Consider the following 12,991-nt stretch of genomic DNA (forward strand, 5'->3'; position numbering starts at 1 on the left):
TATACATAACAAAGATATATATATATTAAAAAAAAAAAAAAGAATACAAACAATATCTACTCTATCTAATCTATAAAAAAAAAAAATCACACATCTAGGCCCACTAAAAAAAAAAAAAAAAAAAAAAAAAAAAAAAAAAAAAGATTGAGGATTCATTCTTGATTCATTTGAAAGTACACTTACCAAGTCACGAAGGTATTTTCCAGTTGTCATCCATTCCATTAGTTTCTTGTTCGCAGCCAAAGCATCCATCTGTTCATATTGACCAAGGATATCCACCAAGCAATCATTGACACCCTTTGCCATTCCCTTTGCATCACCACAGACATAGATTGCTGCATCCTTGTTCACAATAAGATCATAGAGAAACGCACCATCTTGCTTCATCAAGTCTTGTACATACATTTTGTTACTGATATCTTGAGGTCGGCTGATGGCCAATTTCACTGAAGTAGCTGTTCCATCCTTGACAAACGCATCCCATTCTTCTTCAAACAGATAGTCCTTGGAGCGATCCCTGCAACCATCATAAACATGAATAGAGCCAAATTCCTTTAGAATATCTCGGTTGGGATGTGAACCAACACCACCCATCTTTTGTCGAATCAATCGTTGAGCTTGTCGATGTTGAACAAAACCACGCAGAGGTGCAATACCAGTACCAGGGCCGACAAGGATGAGAGGTCGAGTTGTATCTTTGGGTAAGACAAAGGCATTGTTGGGACGAGTAAAGATTGGGATCTTGACAGAATCGAGAACTTTATTATTATTATTATCGGTAACTTGGTTCTTGAAGGGTACTTTGCCGGAAAGTATATCTAACCATGGAGTCGCTACACCTTGACGTTGTACACCTTTTTCTGTTGTATATTCCACTACATTAAACACAAATTGCAGCTTTCCTCGATGTTTCAAAGGTGAACTGGCCATAGAGTAATAGCGAGGTTGATGAGGTGGTAACAAATCCAATAAACGAGACACAGGAGGTTGACAAGAAGGGAATGTCGTCAAAATGTCCAAAAGTGTTGGTGTTTGATCACGCACTGCATTGAATTGACTGAGTCCTTGTTTGCTACAAATATACATCAATCGTGTTTTTTCATCCACATCTGTCGTGTGATCGGCTAACATGCGTAATAAGGCTTTACGAGGACTACTAGTGAGATCCACACCGTATCGTAGAATATCCGCCATTGTCACTGATTTTGCTTTTTGTAAATGACTAGGTAAATCTAATACAAAAAAAAAAAAAAAAAATTGAATACATTTTACTTTTATAGGTTGATATTGATAAAACTTACTTTCACCATTGACATCATGTAAAGTTTCATACCCATCAGTTATAGAGGGAGCCAATCTAGCAATCAATGCATGAACCAATTCTTCATCATTAGGAGCAATCACACCAAAAGCATCACCAGGTTCAAAGTTAAGTTCTTCGTCATCGATTTGGAGTTCCATTAATAAAGTTCGTTTCACTGCATCATCTGTCGTCAAGCATTTCACAGAAGATATAGGAGCATATACCAGAGGAGTAGGCGTGACAACAAATTCAGGTACCTGACCTGGAACCAACGGAGAAGAAATAGTTTGAGCCAAAGAAGTCCATTGTGCAGTAGGAGCAGTTGCCTTGGGTAAATTTGTCAATTTGATACCAGGAACTAGACCAGAATAATCCAGTTCCAATGCCTTTCCAGTCTTAACTTGCTTGATTGTCTTTTTTTCAACGAGAGAATTGGGTAAATCCAAATACTTTTCCACACCATTAGGTAAGGTTGTTTTGCGACCCTTCATAGAATATGGATCAACTGGCTGATCAGGGGTGGTAGAATTAGAAATGGTTGTCGTCTTGAGAGTTTCAGTCACTTTATCAATGGATGTTTCAGCAGGAGCGCCAGAAGATTCCAAAACCTTTGGTAAAGCATCCCATAATTTTTCAATCCAAGGATCTACTACATTTTCCAAACTGATATATAAAAATAGATAGAAATGAGTCATAATATATAATTATGATAATGGTTATTATTACTTACCCTTCAGCATCATCAGCAAGACCCTTTTCATAAAAGATAGTAGCACCTAGTTCTTTACACTTCTTTTCAATACGTTTAACAGTATTGTTAAAATTGCTGTAATTAGTATCACCTAGTCCCAGCAAAGTAATTTGACGATCGGCAAAATAGTTCTTGTCCTTATTCCTTCTTAAGAAGCGCCAAAATTTGAGTGCATTGTCAGGAGGATCACCATCACCAGTATTGGAGGAGACAAAGATAATAACACCAGCAGTATCAATAGTACTCTATTTTTATTATTATTATTGGTTTTCAAAAAAAAAAAGATTTTAGTTTTGAATGAAAAAAAAGTATAATAAATTGATATTTACCTTTTCATAGTCATCCATAAGTACACAAGTACCTTTATAACCACGTTGAGCTGCTTCTGAATGAATGTTTTTGGCAATCCATTCAGCACTTCCAGTTTGAGATGCCCATAATATCAAGTACGATTCGGCCAGCATGAGAATTGTATATTTGGAAAAAAAAAAAAAAAAAAAAAAAAAAAAAGAAAGAAAATGAAATATCTCTTTGATCCTGATTTTTCATTGGGATGATTTAAATCTCAGATGGAAGTCGAAAAAAAAAGAACTTTGGGTGACTGTCCAGGATATTCTATCTTTTTTTTTCTTTCTTTCTTTCTTTCTTTCTTTGACTCTTCTTCTTTGTATTTTAAACTTATGGATTTCAATTCTTCTTTAGACGATATTATAAAACGAAGAAATAAACCAACAAGAAACGAATATCGACAACATTCTAATTCCTCATCACGTGGCTATTCTACATCATATAATAAATCAACTTCTGCTTCAACAAGGTACGACAGCCGCCAAAATGGTTTACAAAGTAAGACAGATCTTCGGTCACGTATAGGACGTACTAGAACAAGTGAACGTACGATAGACAGAACAGATTTACGAGGAAGGATAGGTAAACGCAGTGCTCTGTCTATTTCCAGCTTACCCAACCGCCAACAACGATACCAATCTCGAAGCAGTAGTCATCGCTACAGCAACAATAGTGATGACGATAACAAACAACAACAACATGACACCCATTCGATCATTATTACAAAACCAGTCTATCACCCTAATAGCCATAAATCAACAATAACTACTTCAACTATATCAACACCTATCGGTTTCGGCATTCAAAAGAATACTGATGTGGACCCGGCTTCGATTGTCATTACAAAGACCTTGAGCAAATCAGATCAATCATTATCGTCATCAACGAATATGCAGAACCAAGAAAAGGAGGAGCTGCAGAAGCAACGACAAGAACAGCAGCACGAACAGATAAATAGAGCGGAACAGTCATTGCAACAATATTTAAAACAGCAACAGGAACTTCAGGAAAGACAACAACGTGATCAACAAGTGCAACAACAACTTCAGAACCAACAAGAACAAATTGAACAATTAAAACGACAATTAGAAATATCTCGACAATCTTTGACGCAACAACATACCATGCCACATGTCAATAGTGGTAATTTTTCTTTTATGCCCATCTCAGGTCGTCCTCCTTCTAACACGGTTATTCTTAGTAATCTGGATCCTGCTGCAACGGTCAATGATGTACAGGTAAAAGATGAAATGACTCCTTTGCTTTTAACATTCACTGACCTTTTTTTTTTTTTTTTTTTGGTTCTATAATCAAATGAATTGAAGGTTGCATGTGGTACGTTTGGACCTGTCGTCAGATGTGAATTAGTTAGGGATCATCTAGGTCGATCTTGTGGTGAAGCCGAAATAGAATTCTTAGATCATCGATCAGCATTGGATTGTATAGCAAGATATGACAATGAAAAAGTCGATCATCGGATCATCAGAGCAACTCTTCGACATCCACCTGCATACCCTACTGTACGTTCAACTATTGCACCTACTCGATCAGGATATAGAACTACGTAAGCAATGATTTATCTTTTTTTTCTTTTTGAATCTAACTCTTTCGTTTTACTAGATCACAAGTCCTTTATACAAAGAAGCAATCATGATCTATATTGAAGTATAGCGTTTGACTGTTCCCATCCTGTTTTATTTCTTAGAAATAGTAGTAATAGCAGTAGTAATAGTAGTGTTGACCCTTCTTTTATGTTATTACTTTTGTTTGTTAATCAGTATATGTGCATGTGTATGTTGATTTTCCTCTTACTGATGTGTCCATCTTGATTCTTTTTTTTTTTTTTTTGATTAGAAAAAAATAAACATGATACCTATTCTTTTTACTTTATCCATATATATATATCCATGCCAAGTTGTCGTTTATTGATTCAAAAAAAAAAAAATGCTTGCTATACATATATAAATATATACTTCATAATATAAAAACAAGAATAATAAAAAAAAAAAAAAAAGAGGAGTATTATATAAAAAAGATAATAAAGGTCAGTATGTACAGAATGGGACACAAAAAAAAATAGACGTTGATACTATTCACTATATATATATAAAAGATATACTAATCTGAATTATTCATCAAGTCAGCCATAGGGAAGGAAGGATCATCCATAGGAGGTAACCGGAAACGATAAGTAGCCATAGCATCAGGGGTAGACAAAGGTCGAGATTGTTGATATGAAAGCCTTGCAGGAGAAGAAAGAGATGCTGTAGGGGAAACGGGTGGTCTGAGACTATCATCCACGGATGGTTTGAGACTATCATCCATATTATTATTATTATCATTATTGTTGTTGAAGAAAAATGGATCATGATCTCGTGATGGAGCTGATGAACGTCGTGGATAAGTCAATGATGATGGTGCCAAAGTAGAAAAAGCTTGATTCGTATTGCCACTACTGCTGTTGTTACCATAGGAAGTTGCTGTATATTTTGTGATGATCTTCTTGAGAGCATAAGGTAATGCTTTCCATGGAAATACCTTGAGATCCTTTTCAATATTTCTTGGTTTGGGATTGGGGAATGACATGATCAATTTGAAGAAATCAGCACTTTCTGCTTTGCATTTGCTGACGGTCACGGGACGAAATCCTTCCAAATTGCGACGTACACGATTTTTTTCTTCCACCGAAAATCGAGAATCCATGAGATGCTCCAATAGTTGAATACAATCCACAGAAGTAATAAACCAATCATTTCGTTCTTGCCAGTAAATACATGAGACTATAGTAGCTGGATCTTGTACTGATTGTGTTGCATTCTTATCATTATTGTTGTTCCCATCCTTATCATCGTTATCATCATCGTCATCTTTGAGGAAGGTATCAGCTATTGTTGCCGGAATAGATATTGTATTATTGATTTTGTTGTTGTTGTTGTCGGTAGGTGGTATTTTTTCAAACATACATCGAATATCATGATTCGTTCTTGTTCCATAGAATCGCACTAGACGTCTTTTGTTTCGCCATTCTTCGGGAGACCAATCATCGATGATGGAATCCATATTACCAATGATATGAAGATTGGTACGACATGTAAGCGAAGGATAAGGTTGATAGTTGGCCAAAGATGTTGTTGGTACATGAGAATTTGTCTTGTATGATATATGAGAATGAGCGCGTGTATGATGATTAAAGTGTGAGGATGATTGAATAGTGTTAGGTTGCATATAAGGGTATTGTAACACATTGGCACGTGGAGTATCCATGGTCTCATTGGAAGAGGTAATTGTTGGATAGAAATTTCCTGTCAAGACGTTTGTGAAACCCGAGTTTGTAGGGAAGATATTGTTAGTTGCGATAGTAGTGGGAATAATATTATTATTATTATTGTTGTTGTTGTAAGAGAGATCATTCATAGGTGACATCTTAGGTCGAAATGCATATTCTATTTAATACAAAAAAAAAAAAAAAGGAATGAATGATATGATGCTTTTTTGTATTTGATAATAAAAACTTACTTCCATATAAAGAAGGGGATAATTCTTGTTGATTTGATAAACCAGAATAATTAGTGACAGCTGATGTTGGAGATGATGATTGATAAAATGGATTATAGATACAAGATCGATCGTCAAGGGTTGTTGATTTTTGATCTATATTTTCCATTTTGTTAGAATCAAAAGTAAATTCAGCTAGAGGCCATGTCACAATAATATTATCTTTATCCAATAAACATAAATAGATAGGAATGATTGAACCAGTTGCACCAGTTTCTTCAGGAGTTGGTACAGTAGCGACAAGAGTAGTTACACCTTGAGATTGAACCATTTTTGTATCAACTATCAAAGTATTAAAAGCAAGTCTTGGAGTAAATTGACCAGTAAAAAGATATTGTACCCAAACAGTTAAAACAGTTCCAGCCATTCCATTTGAAGGTGACATCTTGATTAATTCTGGGATACGTTGTTGTAATAAAAGTATTTTTTCATTTTCCGGTTGAGACCAATCTTGTTCATTTTTAATCGATCGAAGTAACACTATAATAATAATAAATAAACTTGATCATTTTACTAACAATATTATTTACCTGGATTTGATAATGTTGGTGATGATTGATGAATCATTTTTTATTCACTTGTAATAGAAAAAGATGGTTTCCAAAGAACTGGTCAAAAAGTTGATAATTAGATATATAAAAAAAAAAAGAAAGTAAAAGAACAAAAAGGAAAAAAGGAAAAGTTAGCTTCTTTTTTTTTTTTTTTTCTTTTTACTTTTGACTTTTTCTCATTCCAACCAATCGAGTTAAATCACTGTATTCACTGTCCGATCCTTTTTTAGTAATGTTGTCTATAAACTCCTGGGACTCTTTTTTTTTTTATTATTTTTTATTCATGCATCACATAAAGATCATCTTACGGTTTTTTTTATTGTTATTGATCATTGTTTCAAAATATCATTTTCACATGTAACTTTATTTAAATTAGAGAATCATGTCATTATTTCACTATCCTTTTTCTTTTTTTGACAGCTATTTGCACTTCAAAAAAAAAAAAAAAGAACGCTAGTCAGATGATGATGGTCTAGATAGGCGCAGGAAATCATTTCAGTCTCCGTCATAGAATCGCATGGAATCTACCAAGTAAATGATTTGCTACAACGTGTACAAAAGCATGATTTCCCAATGTCAAAAATAAAAAAATAAAAAAAAGTATATACTTATGATGATACATAAACACATGTTACAACAACTGTCATCGATCAAAAAATTTATTTGATATATAGTATAGTCTTTATTCATCAAAAAAAAAAAAAAAATTCAAACTATTCTATTTTCTAAATATAGCTGATCGATTGATAAAGCTGAAATGGTGAGGTAACCAGCACAAGGAGGATCCCGTCCAAATTTTCCATGACGTTGCATTTGTCGTAAAGCATGTAATTCAATGGGTGGCGTCATTTGAATTTGTCGTCCAAAATGGTTGGTGTTGATTTTGACAATACAATGTTGTTTGATGGCGTGTACAGGAAACTTGTAACGACAACTATGCACTGGTGTATATGACAAAAAAGTAGCATGATGACTGAGATAATACCAATATTCTTTTTTTATTCGTTCTTTTCCTATTTCATAAACCCCTATACTTTTCACACGTAATGAAGGATTAGACGAAAATCGAAATCCACAGAGTTTGACCTGTTGAAACCGCTGATAAGGAAATAAAAGTCGACCATGATTTCGTCCAAATGTATATGTCGTATAATTATCATCCATCATGTCATTCTCTTGTTGTCGGTTATCATCCATTAAAACACAGTCCAATAAATCTAATTCTTCTAGATCTCGGCATCGAAAAGACAAAGAGTCCATCATAAACGTCGTCAACTTGATTTCTTCCATAAAAAGACGCTTCAAAGGATGTTGATGTCGTTGTATTGTCGTTTGTGTTACCTGTTCTAACGTGCCGAAATCAAGTCGTAAACTTTCCAACTGAAGACAGGTGTCCAGAATAAGGTGTATATCGAATGATCCATACCAGAGGCGTCCAGATAAGTGAAGATCCAAAAGTTGAGTAGGAAGATGTGATACGTATTCTAGAGGTTCATGAGGACTGTTCCACCATACAGATAATGAGATAAGATCTTGACCACATATATGAAGATCCAAATTGTCATTCATTCCAATCTCTTGAACAATTCTTGATTTTGGCAACCAGCGATTAGAGGTCTCCAACTTGTTTCTTGATAGTAAATTTTGATAGAACATCGAGTCAATTACCACATTGAAGAACCTAACCGAGTATAGATGAATACATTGAGTCACTAGAAGATTTGTCATGGAGATATGGAAATGAGGAGGGAAACCAGAGATGTGAGATGATTTATGCCACCATTCTAATTTTTCCATATGTGGGTATTTCGTAACGATATATGAAAGCCATGCTGTTGAATCATCGATATCATCTAAAAAGGACACTTCTTGTAACTTAAATTCATGTAGTGATAGCGATGGCAATGATGATGATGATGATGATGATGAAAGCTTGGTATCGTATAAATCGTGATGCTGTTGAGTATTAAGTAAAATTGTATGGACAAGTCGAAGGGATTCTAGATCAGGACATGATTGGTGAATGATATCGATATGATTGGTGGAGCATTGAAATTCATCAAGAGAAAGGTAAAGCAATAGTGGTGTTGCTGATAGAGCTTCCAATACCTGTAGAGTCAGTGTTACATCAAACATACAACGTAGAGTGAGGTGTGTCAGCTTCGGTGCATGCTTCATCAAAATGGGTGTAATGTTGGTAGCTAAAATAGATCCTCGTTTCAAACATGGCCACCAGTTTTCTGTTCCAAGTCGTTCTTTGGTATTTGAAGTTGAATGCCAATGAGCGCGTCCGTCGATAATGAGTTGTTCTAATTTTGGGCACATACTGGGTAAGAGATTCAATTGTTTTTGACTAATGTTTCCATCCTGTATTGACAAAGACCGGATCCAAACTTGTCTATTCATAGTCCATGGTGTTGAAGTAGTAAGTCGTAAACAATCATAAAAGAGTTGGAAACTAGGCGGACCAAGGATAACAATATCCTGGTAGAGAAGCGGCATAAAGCGTGGTAACCATGTTGTAGAAACTACAGAGCATTCAACAAGATCCTGTCTTTTTGAAATAAGGGACCAACATATCAGTTGAAATATTTCATATGGAAGAACTTCTAAGGTCATTTTGAATAAGAATGTAAAAAAAAAAAAAAAAAAAAAAAGAAAAAGAAACAAAAAAAAAAAGGAGATCTATGCGTAATGAATTTGATTCGTGTGCGAACCTTTCCCACTCCGCATGGTCATTATGAATTTGTGATAAGATTTCAAACTCGCGTTCATCCCTCTTTTTGCATTTATTCATCTAGTCACTGCTTTTTTTTTTTTTTTTGTCTTTTGAATGATTCTCCCTTTTGGTTTATTCATTAAACATTCGAACCACTGTCCTTGCACTGTAATATCACATGGAGTAGTATGTAGCTCTTTATAATTTTATAATTCACTCCAAATTTAGATCGAATATAGATGAAATCATTCTCTTTCAATTATATTAATAACAATTTATATGTTACCTCCTAATTATATAGAGTAAAATAAAAAAAAATAAAAATAAAAATCAATAATCATCATTTCTCATCTAATAATGATCATCATCCAATAAAATAACCACCATTAAATTCCTCTCTCTCTCAAAGAAAAAAAAAGTAATCTAATACCATCTACAGTAATACTACTTTACTGCTTATTCTTGTCATCTAATGTGCAATGATGAACATCAAAAGATTTCATTCGATTTTTCGAAAATTTGCTTGATGACCCTCTGATAATTCGTTTTTTTACAGCTAAAAATTTGGCTGTAGAATCCAAAAACTGATCCCATTTTTTTCATCCTGCAAAACTTCGTTTTTTCTTTTCTCGTTCAGAAATCACCATCATCATCACCATACCAAATTTGGAAGTAACATAAAAATAAATCATTGATCTTTTCACTTTACCAAAAAAAAAAAAAATTATCAAGTTTCTGATTGGCTACTATTTTATCCCAGGTAAAAACTCAGGAATAAGAGTGGGAATTTTTTTTTTTTTGGTACCTTTTTCTCTTACTTTCGTATTCTATTCTGTTACTATAATATTTATAGGTAAAATAATGATATTATTATAATGAACTTTTTTTTTTAATACTCACTACTTTTTTTTTTTTTTTATAAATCAAGAATGTCAACCCCGACAACTACGATAACGCCACCACCAAAATTGACTTGTACCAATATGGATTTGGATAGTCTTCTTGCTCAAGAGATTGAAGAATTGAATAGAGATTCACCTGAAGACCGTAAAGTTCGTGAAGCTGTAATACTAGACCGACCTGATCCAAATGGGTTTGACGATGACTCTAGTTCTTCTGATGATGATGGTGGCGGTCGAGGAAGAAGACTCAACTTTTTACGCCTTCGACGTTCAACCTCTCCTCATCACCATCGTGGTCCATATTATCGATCTTATGCTCCTGGAAGCGACGACTATGAAGACGATCTATCCATTCGAGATCCACAACTATTTGAAATCACAGAAAAGAATCGTATAATTGAATATCAAGACACCTCTTCTTCGACAACCACTGACAAAGATGAAGACGTCAACATACAGAAAAAGGATCGATCTTCTTTGTCTCGACGACGACCTGCTGAACTCTGTTTTTCGGATATACCTGTTACCACCACGGATCCTGATCGTATTATGGTTCAATTTGATTATGGTGCTTCTTCAACACATGTTACCAAAAAGAAATCAAGAAAATATCTAATGGCTTGTGATTTTGGCGAACAAAGTTTGTATGCAATGGAATGGGCCATGGGATCCTTATTACGTAGTGGGGATATCATTCATGTAGTCAGTGTCATCAGTATGGACGAAGATTTAGAAGATATGGATGATGATGAAAAGTATCGTTTATGGCAAGAGGTAATAATGATATATTAAAAAAAAATGTAAATACTCATCTTATTTTCTATAGTTGGATCGAAATTCAAAAACATTGATCTCCAAAGTGAAATCTATTTTGGAACAACAATTACTTTACAATATCAAGATCAATATTTATTCTATGGCTGGCCACACACGTGAATGTCTTATGAACTTGATCAAGTCTATTCCTTTGACAATGGTTGTTTGTGGATCAAGCGGCAGAAGGGCACTAAAGGGGTAATATCATTATGTCAATCATACTTCTTTTTTTTTGACGCTCATTTTTTTTAATTCTCTATGTAGTATGTTTATGGGTGGTGTTTCAACTTATTTGGTACAAAAATCGCCTATCCCAGTATCCGTGGTTCGACCTCAAAAGAAGAAAAAGAAGAATACCAAGAAATTGACAGCAGCTCAAAAACTAAGTCAAAGTGTACGTGATGGACAATTGAAGGTGGATGAAATGGAAGAACCAAGGATTCCTAGTATCAATAGTCATGATGATTATTAATTTTGTAGTTTTATATACCGTTTTATTATTTAATACTATTTATTATATTTACAAAATAAACTTAATATATATATATTATATGTACATGGATGTATTTTCTTTTATTTTTTTTTCTTTTTGATTGAAAATTGGGAAAAATAAAGGTAAGTATGATTAAGACTAAGAGAATATAATGGCTACTATGACTAAACTAAGAATCATCAGGAATAATCTTGACATGAATGCATTTTGTTGAGTTTGAGTTTGGAAATCATTGGAAGCGCCACCAATGGGAAAATTCTATTAAAATACCACAAAAGTTTAATTACGATTAATTTCTTTCAATCATAATCCACATCAATCTACTTACAAAACTGATACCAAAAGGGAAAAAGCCAATACCACCAGTAAATGTCACATTACGGGAATTGTATGTGCCACCTCTTGCATTTTGCCCAAAGAAAGATGTCGTAGGTCGATTGGGATCTCGTAGTGGAGGAGGTCTTTGACCAGCAGGTCGTGTAGGTATGGATGGATCAGTTCTATTATCATATAAGAAGTTCTATAATCAATATCATCATGATCCTCCCTTTTTTTTTTTTAAGTGTTCATTACCTTGGATCCTTTTCTTCTCTTCCTCGTCCATAAATCGGAATCACCTTGTCTTTTCCACACCCAGCTTTACACACAGGACAAGTGGGATTACGTGATTGAGCATTCAACCATTGTGCCAAACAAGACCAACTACATCAATGAGAATCATACAATGCAATATAAATAAGAACTTCTTTTTTTTTTTCACCAACTCGTTCCTTCTACTTACCAAAATAAATGTCCACAAAGAGTCAAAACAGGATGAGTAGCGGTATCAAAACTATAGACAATAAAAGAAGAGAATATGAATGATTTTGTTCTGTCTATTTATGTTCCTCCAAAAAAAAAAAAAAAAAAGAATATATTACCATATATTACATTCGTAAAATCCATCACCATTAGATGACCCATGTTGTAAAGGAGTCGTACCAGACGACAAGGTGTTAGATTTTACGTTTGATGACGAGGTTGCTGTTCTTCGTCGAAGTTCATTGGCATCATAAGAGAAGTGCTGTCGTTTTCGTTCCATAAAAAGAGGTGGTTCTGTTGAAGACTCTGAAGATGTTCCAACTGCCCTTTCTTCTTGTTGATGTGGTTGCTGAATTGTTGACGGTATTTGTTCTGCTTCTTCCTCTTCCTCTTCAACTATTTCTGTTATTGTCGTCCTTCTATGTGAATGATTAACTTGATGTTCGTCATAAGAGTTTTCCACGGATGACTCCATATTTCAATGATAATCTAATGATATATTTATAAAGAATTGAGTTTACTCCAGTATATATGATTGTTAAAGAAAATAATAATAATAATAATAATAATAATAATAATAATAATAATAATAATAATAAGGATATGAGTTTTGTGAGTAAAATGGGAACTACAAGGGAAAAAGGAAAAAAAAAAAAAAGGAAAAAGCGAGAAAAATAAGTTGGTTTTTGAAACACCGGATAGAATTTCCTATTATTACTACTTTTTTTTTTTTTTTTTGAGAGCAGGATTTT

General features: G+C 34.1%; 6 protein-coding genes across 6 annotated transcripts; 2 read left to right on the top strand and 4 right to left on the bottom strand.

The window, feature by feature from the left end:
- Positions 1 to 29: 29 nt before the first annotated feature.
- BX664DRAFT_357588 (uncharacterized protein) lies at positions 30 to 2,526 on the bottom strand. The gene is made up of 5 exons (XM_051547970.1): positions 2,384 to 2,526; positions 2,034 to 2,299; positions 1,302 to 1,966; positions 184 to 1,232; positions 30 to 103 (listed from the first exon to the last, which is right to left on the bottom strand). Exons 1-5 carry the CDS (start codon positions 2,516 to 2,518, stop codon positions 95 to 97), a joined length of 2,124 nt encoding a protein of 707 aa, XP_051401565.1. The 5' UTR covers positions 2,519 to 2,526; the 3' UTR covers positions 30 to 94.
- A 1,033-nt stretch (positions 2,527 to 3,559) lies between these two features.
- Positions 3,560 to 3,970, top strand: BX664DRAFT_260416 (uncharacterized protein; the record flags this gene model as incomplete). The annotated part of the gene is made up of 2 exons (XM_051540630.1): positions 3,560 to 3,640; positions 3,728 to 3,970. The coding sequence occupies 2 exons, from the start codon at positions 3,560 to 3,562 to the stop codon at positions 3,968 to 3,970; spliced, it is 324 nt and encodes a 107-aa protein (XP_051401566.1).
- A 448-nt stretch (positions 3,971 to 4,418) lies between these two features.
- BX664DRAFT_328961 (uncharacterized protein) lies at positions 4,419 to 6,616 on the bottom strand. Its single transcript, XM_051544690.1, has 3 exons — positions 6,488 to 6,616; positions 5,919 to 6,437; positions 4,419 to 5,845 (listed from the first exon to the last, which is right to left on the bottom strand). Exons 1-3 carry the CDS (start codon positions 6,522 to 6,524, stop codon positions 4,521 to 4,523), a joined length of 1,881 nt encoding a protein of 626 aa, XP_051401567.1. The 5' UTR covers positions 6,525 to 6,616; the 3' UTR covers positions 4,419 to 4,520.
- A 600-nt stretch (positions 6,617 to 7,216) lies between these two features.
- On the bottom strand, positions 7,217 to 9,142 carry BX664DRAFT_357591 (uncharacterized protein; the record flags this gene model as incomplete). Its single annotated transcript, XM_051547971.1, has 1 exon — positions 7,217 to 9,142. The coding sequence occupies exon 1, from the start codon at positions 9,125 to 9,127 to the stop codon at positions 7,217 to 7,219; it is 1,911 nt and encodes a 636-aa protein (XP_051401568.1). The 5' UTR covers positions 9,128 to 9,142.
- Positions 9,143 to 10,155: 1,013 nt separating this feature from the next.
- Positions 10,156 to 11,618, top strand: BX664DRAFT_328964 (uncharacterized protein; the record flags this gene model as incomplete). The annotated part of the gene is made up of 2 exons (XM_051544691.1): positions 10,156 to 10,903; positions 10,956 to 11,618. Coding segments are annotated over 2 exons (940 nt in total), but the record flags the coding sequence as incomplete, so codon positions are not given.
- On the bottom strand, positions 11,512 to 12,838 carry BX664DRAFT_328969 (uncharacterized protein). The gene is made up of 5 exons (XM_051544692.1): positions 12,359 to 12,838; positions 12,220 to 12,270; positions 12,012 to 12,140; positions 11,767 to 11,938; positions 11,512 to 11,696 (listed from the first exon to the last, which is right to left on the bottom strand). Exons 1-5 carry the CDS (start codon positions 12,712 to 12,714, stop codon positions 11,577 to 11,579), a joined length of 828 nt encoding a protein of 275 aa, XP_051401570.1. The 5' UTR covers positions 12,715 to 12,838; the 3' UTR covers positions 11,512 to 11,576.
- Between the last annotated feature and the right edge of the window lie 153 nt (positions 12,839 to 12,991).

Source organism: Halteromyces radiatus, assembly GCF_025201355.1.
Source record: "Halteromyces radiatus strain CBS 162.75 chromosome Unknown BX664scaffold_3, whole genome shotgun sequence".
Lineage (NCBI taxonomy): Eukaryota > Fungi > Mucoromycota > Mucoromycetes > Mucorales > Cunninghamellaceae > Halteromyces > Halteromyces radiatus.

Excerpts from the sequence above, each read along its gene's own strand:
- BX664DRAFT_328961 (XM_051544690.1), bottom strand. The coding sequence starts at position 6,524 with ATGATTCATCAATCATCACCAACATTATCAAATCCAG. Across the intron at positions 6,438-6,487 it reads ACCAACATTATCAAATCCAG|TGTTACTTCGATCGATTAAA; the intron begins GTAAATAATATT and ends TTATTATTATAG. Across the intron at positions 5,846-5,918 it reads ATCCCCTTCTTTATATGGAA|AATATGCATTTCGACCTAAG; the intron begins GTAAGTTTTTAT and ends TGTATTAAATAG.
- BX664DRAFT_328969 (XM_051544692.1), bottom strand. The coding sequence starts at position 12,714 with ATGGAGTCATCCGTGGAAAACTCTTATGACGAACATCAAGTTAATCAT. Across the intron at positions 12,271-12,358 it reads TTTTACGAATGTAATATATG|TTTTGATACCGCTACTCATC; the intron begins GTAATATATTCT and ends TATTGTCTATAG. Across the intron at positions 12,141-12,219 it reads CTTTGTGGACATTTATTTTG|TTGGTCTTGTTTGGCACAAT; the intron begins GTAAGTAGAAGG and ends TCATTGATGTAG.
- BX664DRAFT_357588 (XM_051547970.1), bottom strand. The coding sequence starts at position 2,518 with ATGCTGGCCGAATCGTACTTGATATTATGGGCATCTCAAACTGGAAGT. Across the intron at positions 1,967-2,033 it reads CTTGCTGATGATGCTGAAGG|TTTGGAAAATGTAGTAGATC; the intron begins GTAAGTAATAAT and ends TTTATATATCAG. Across the intron at positions 1,233-1,301 it reads ACATGATGTCAATGGTGAAA|ATTTACCTAGTCATTTACAA; the intron begins GTAAGTTTTATC and ends TTTTTGTATTAG.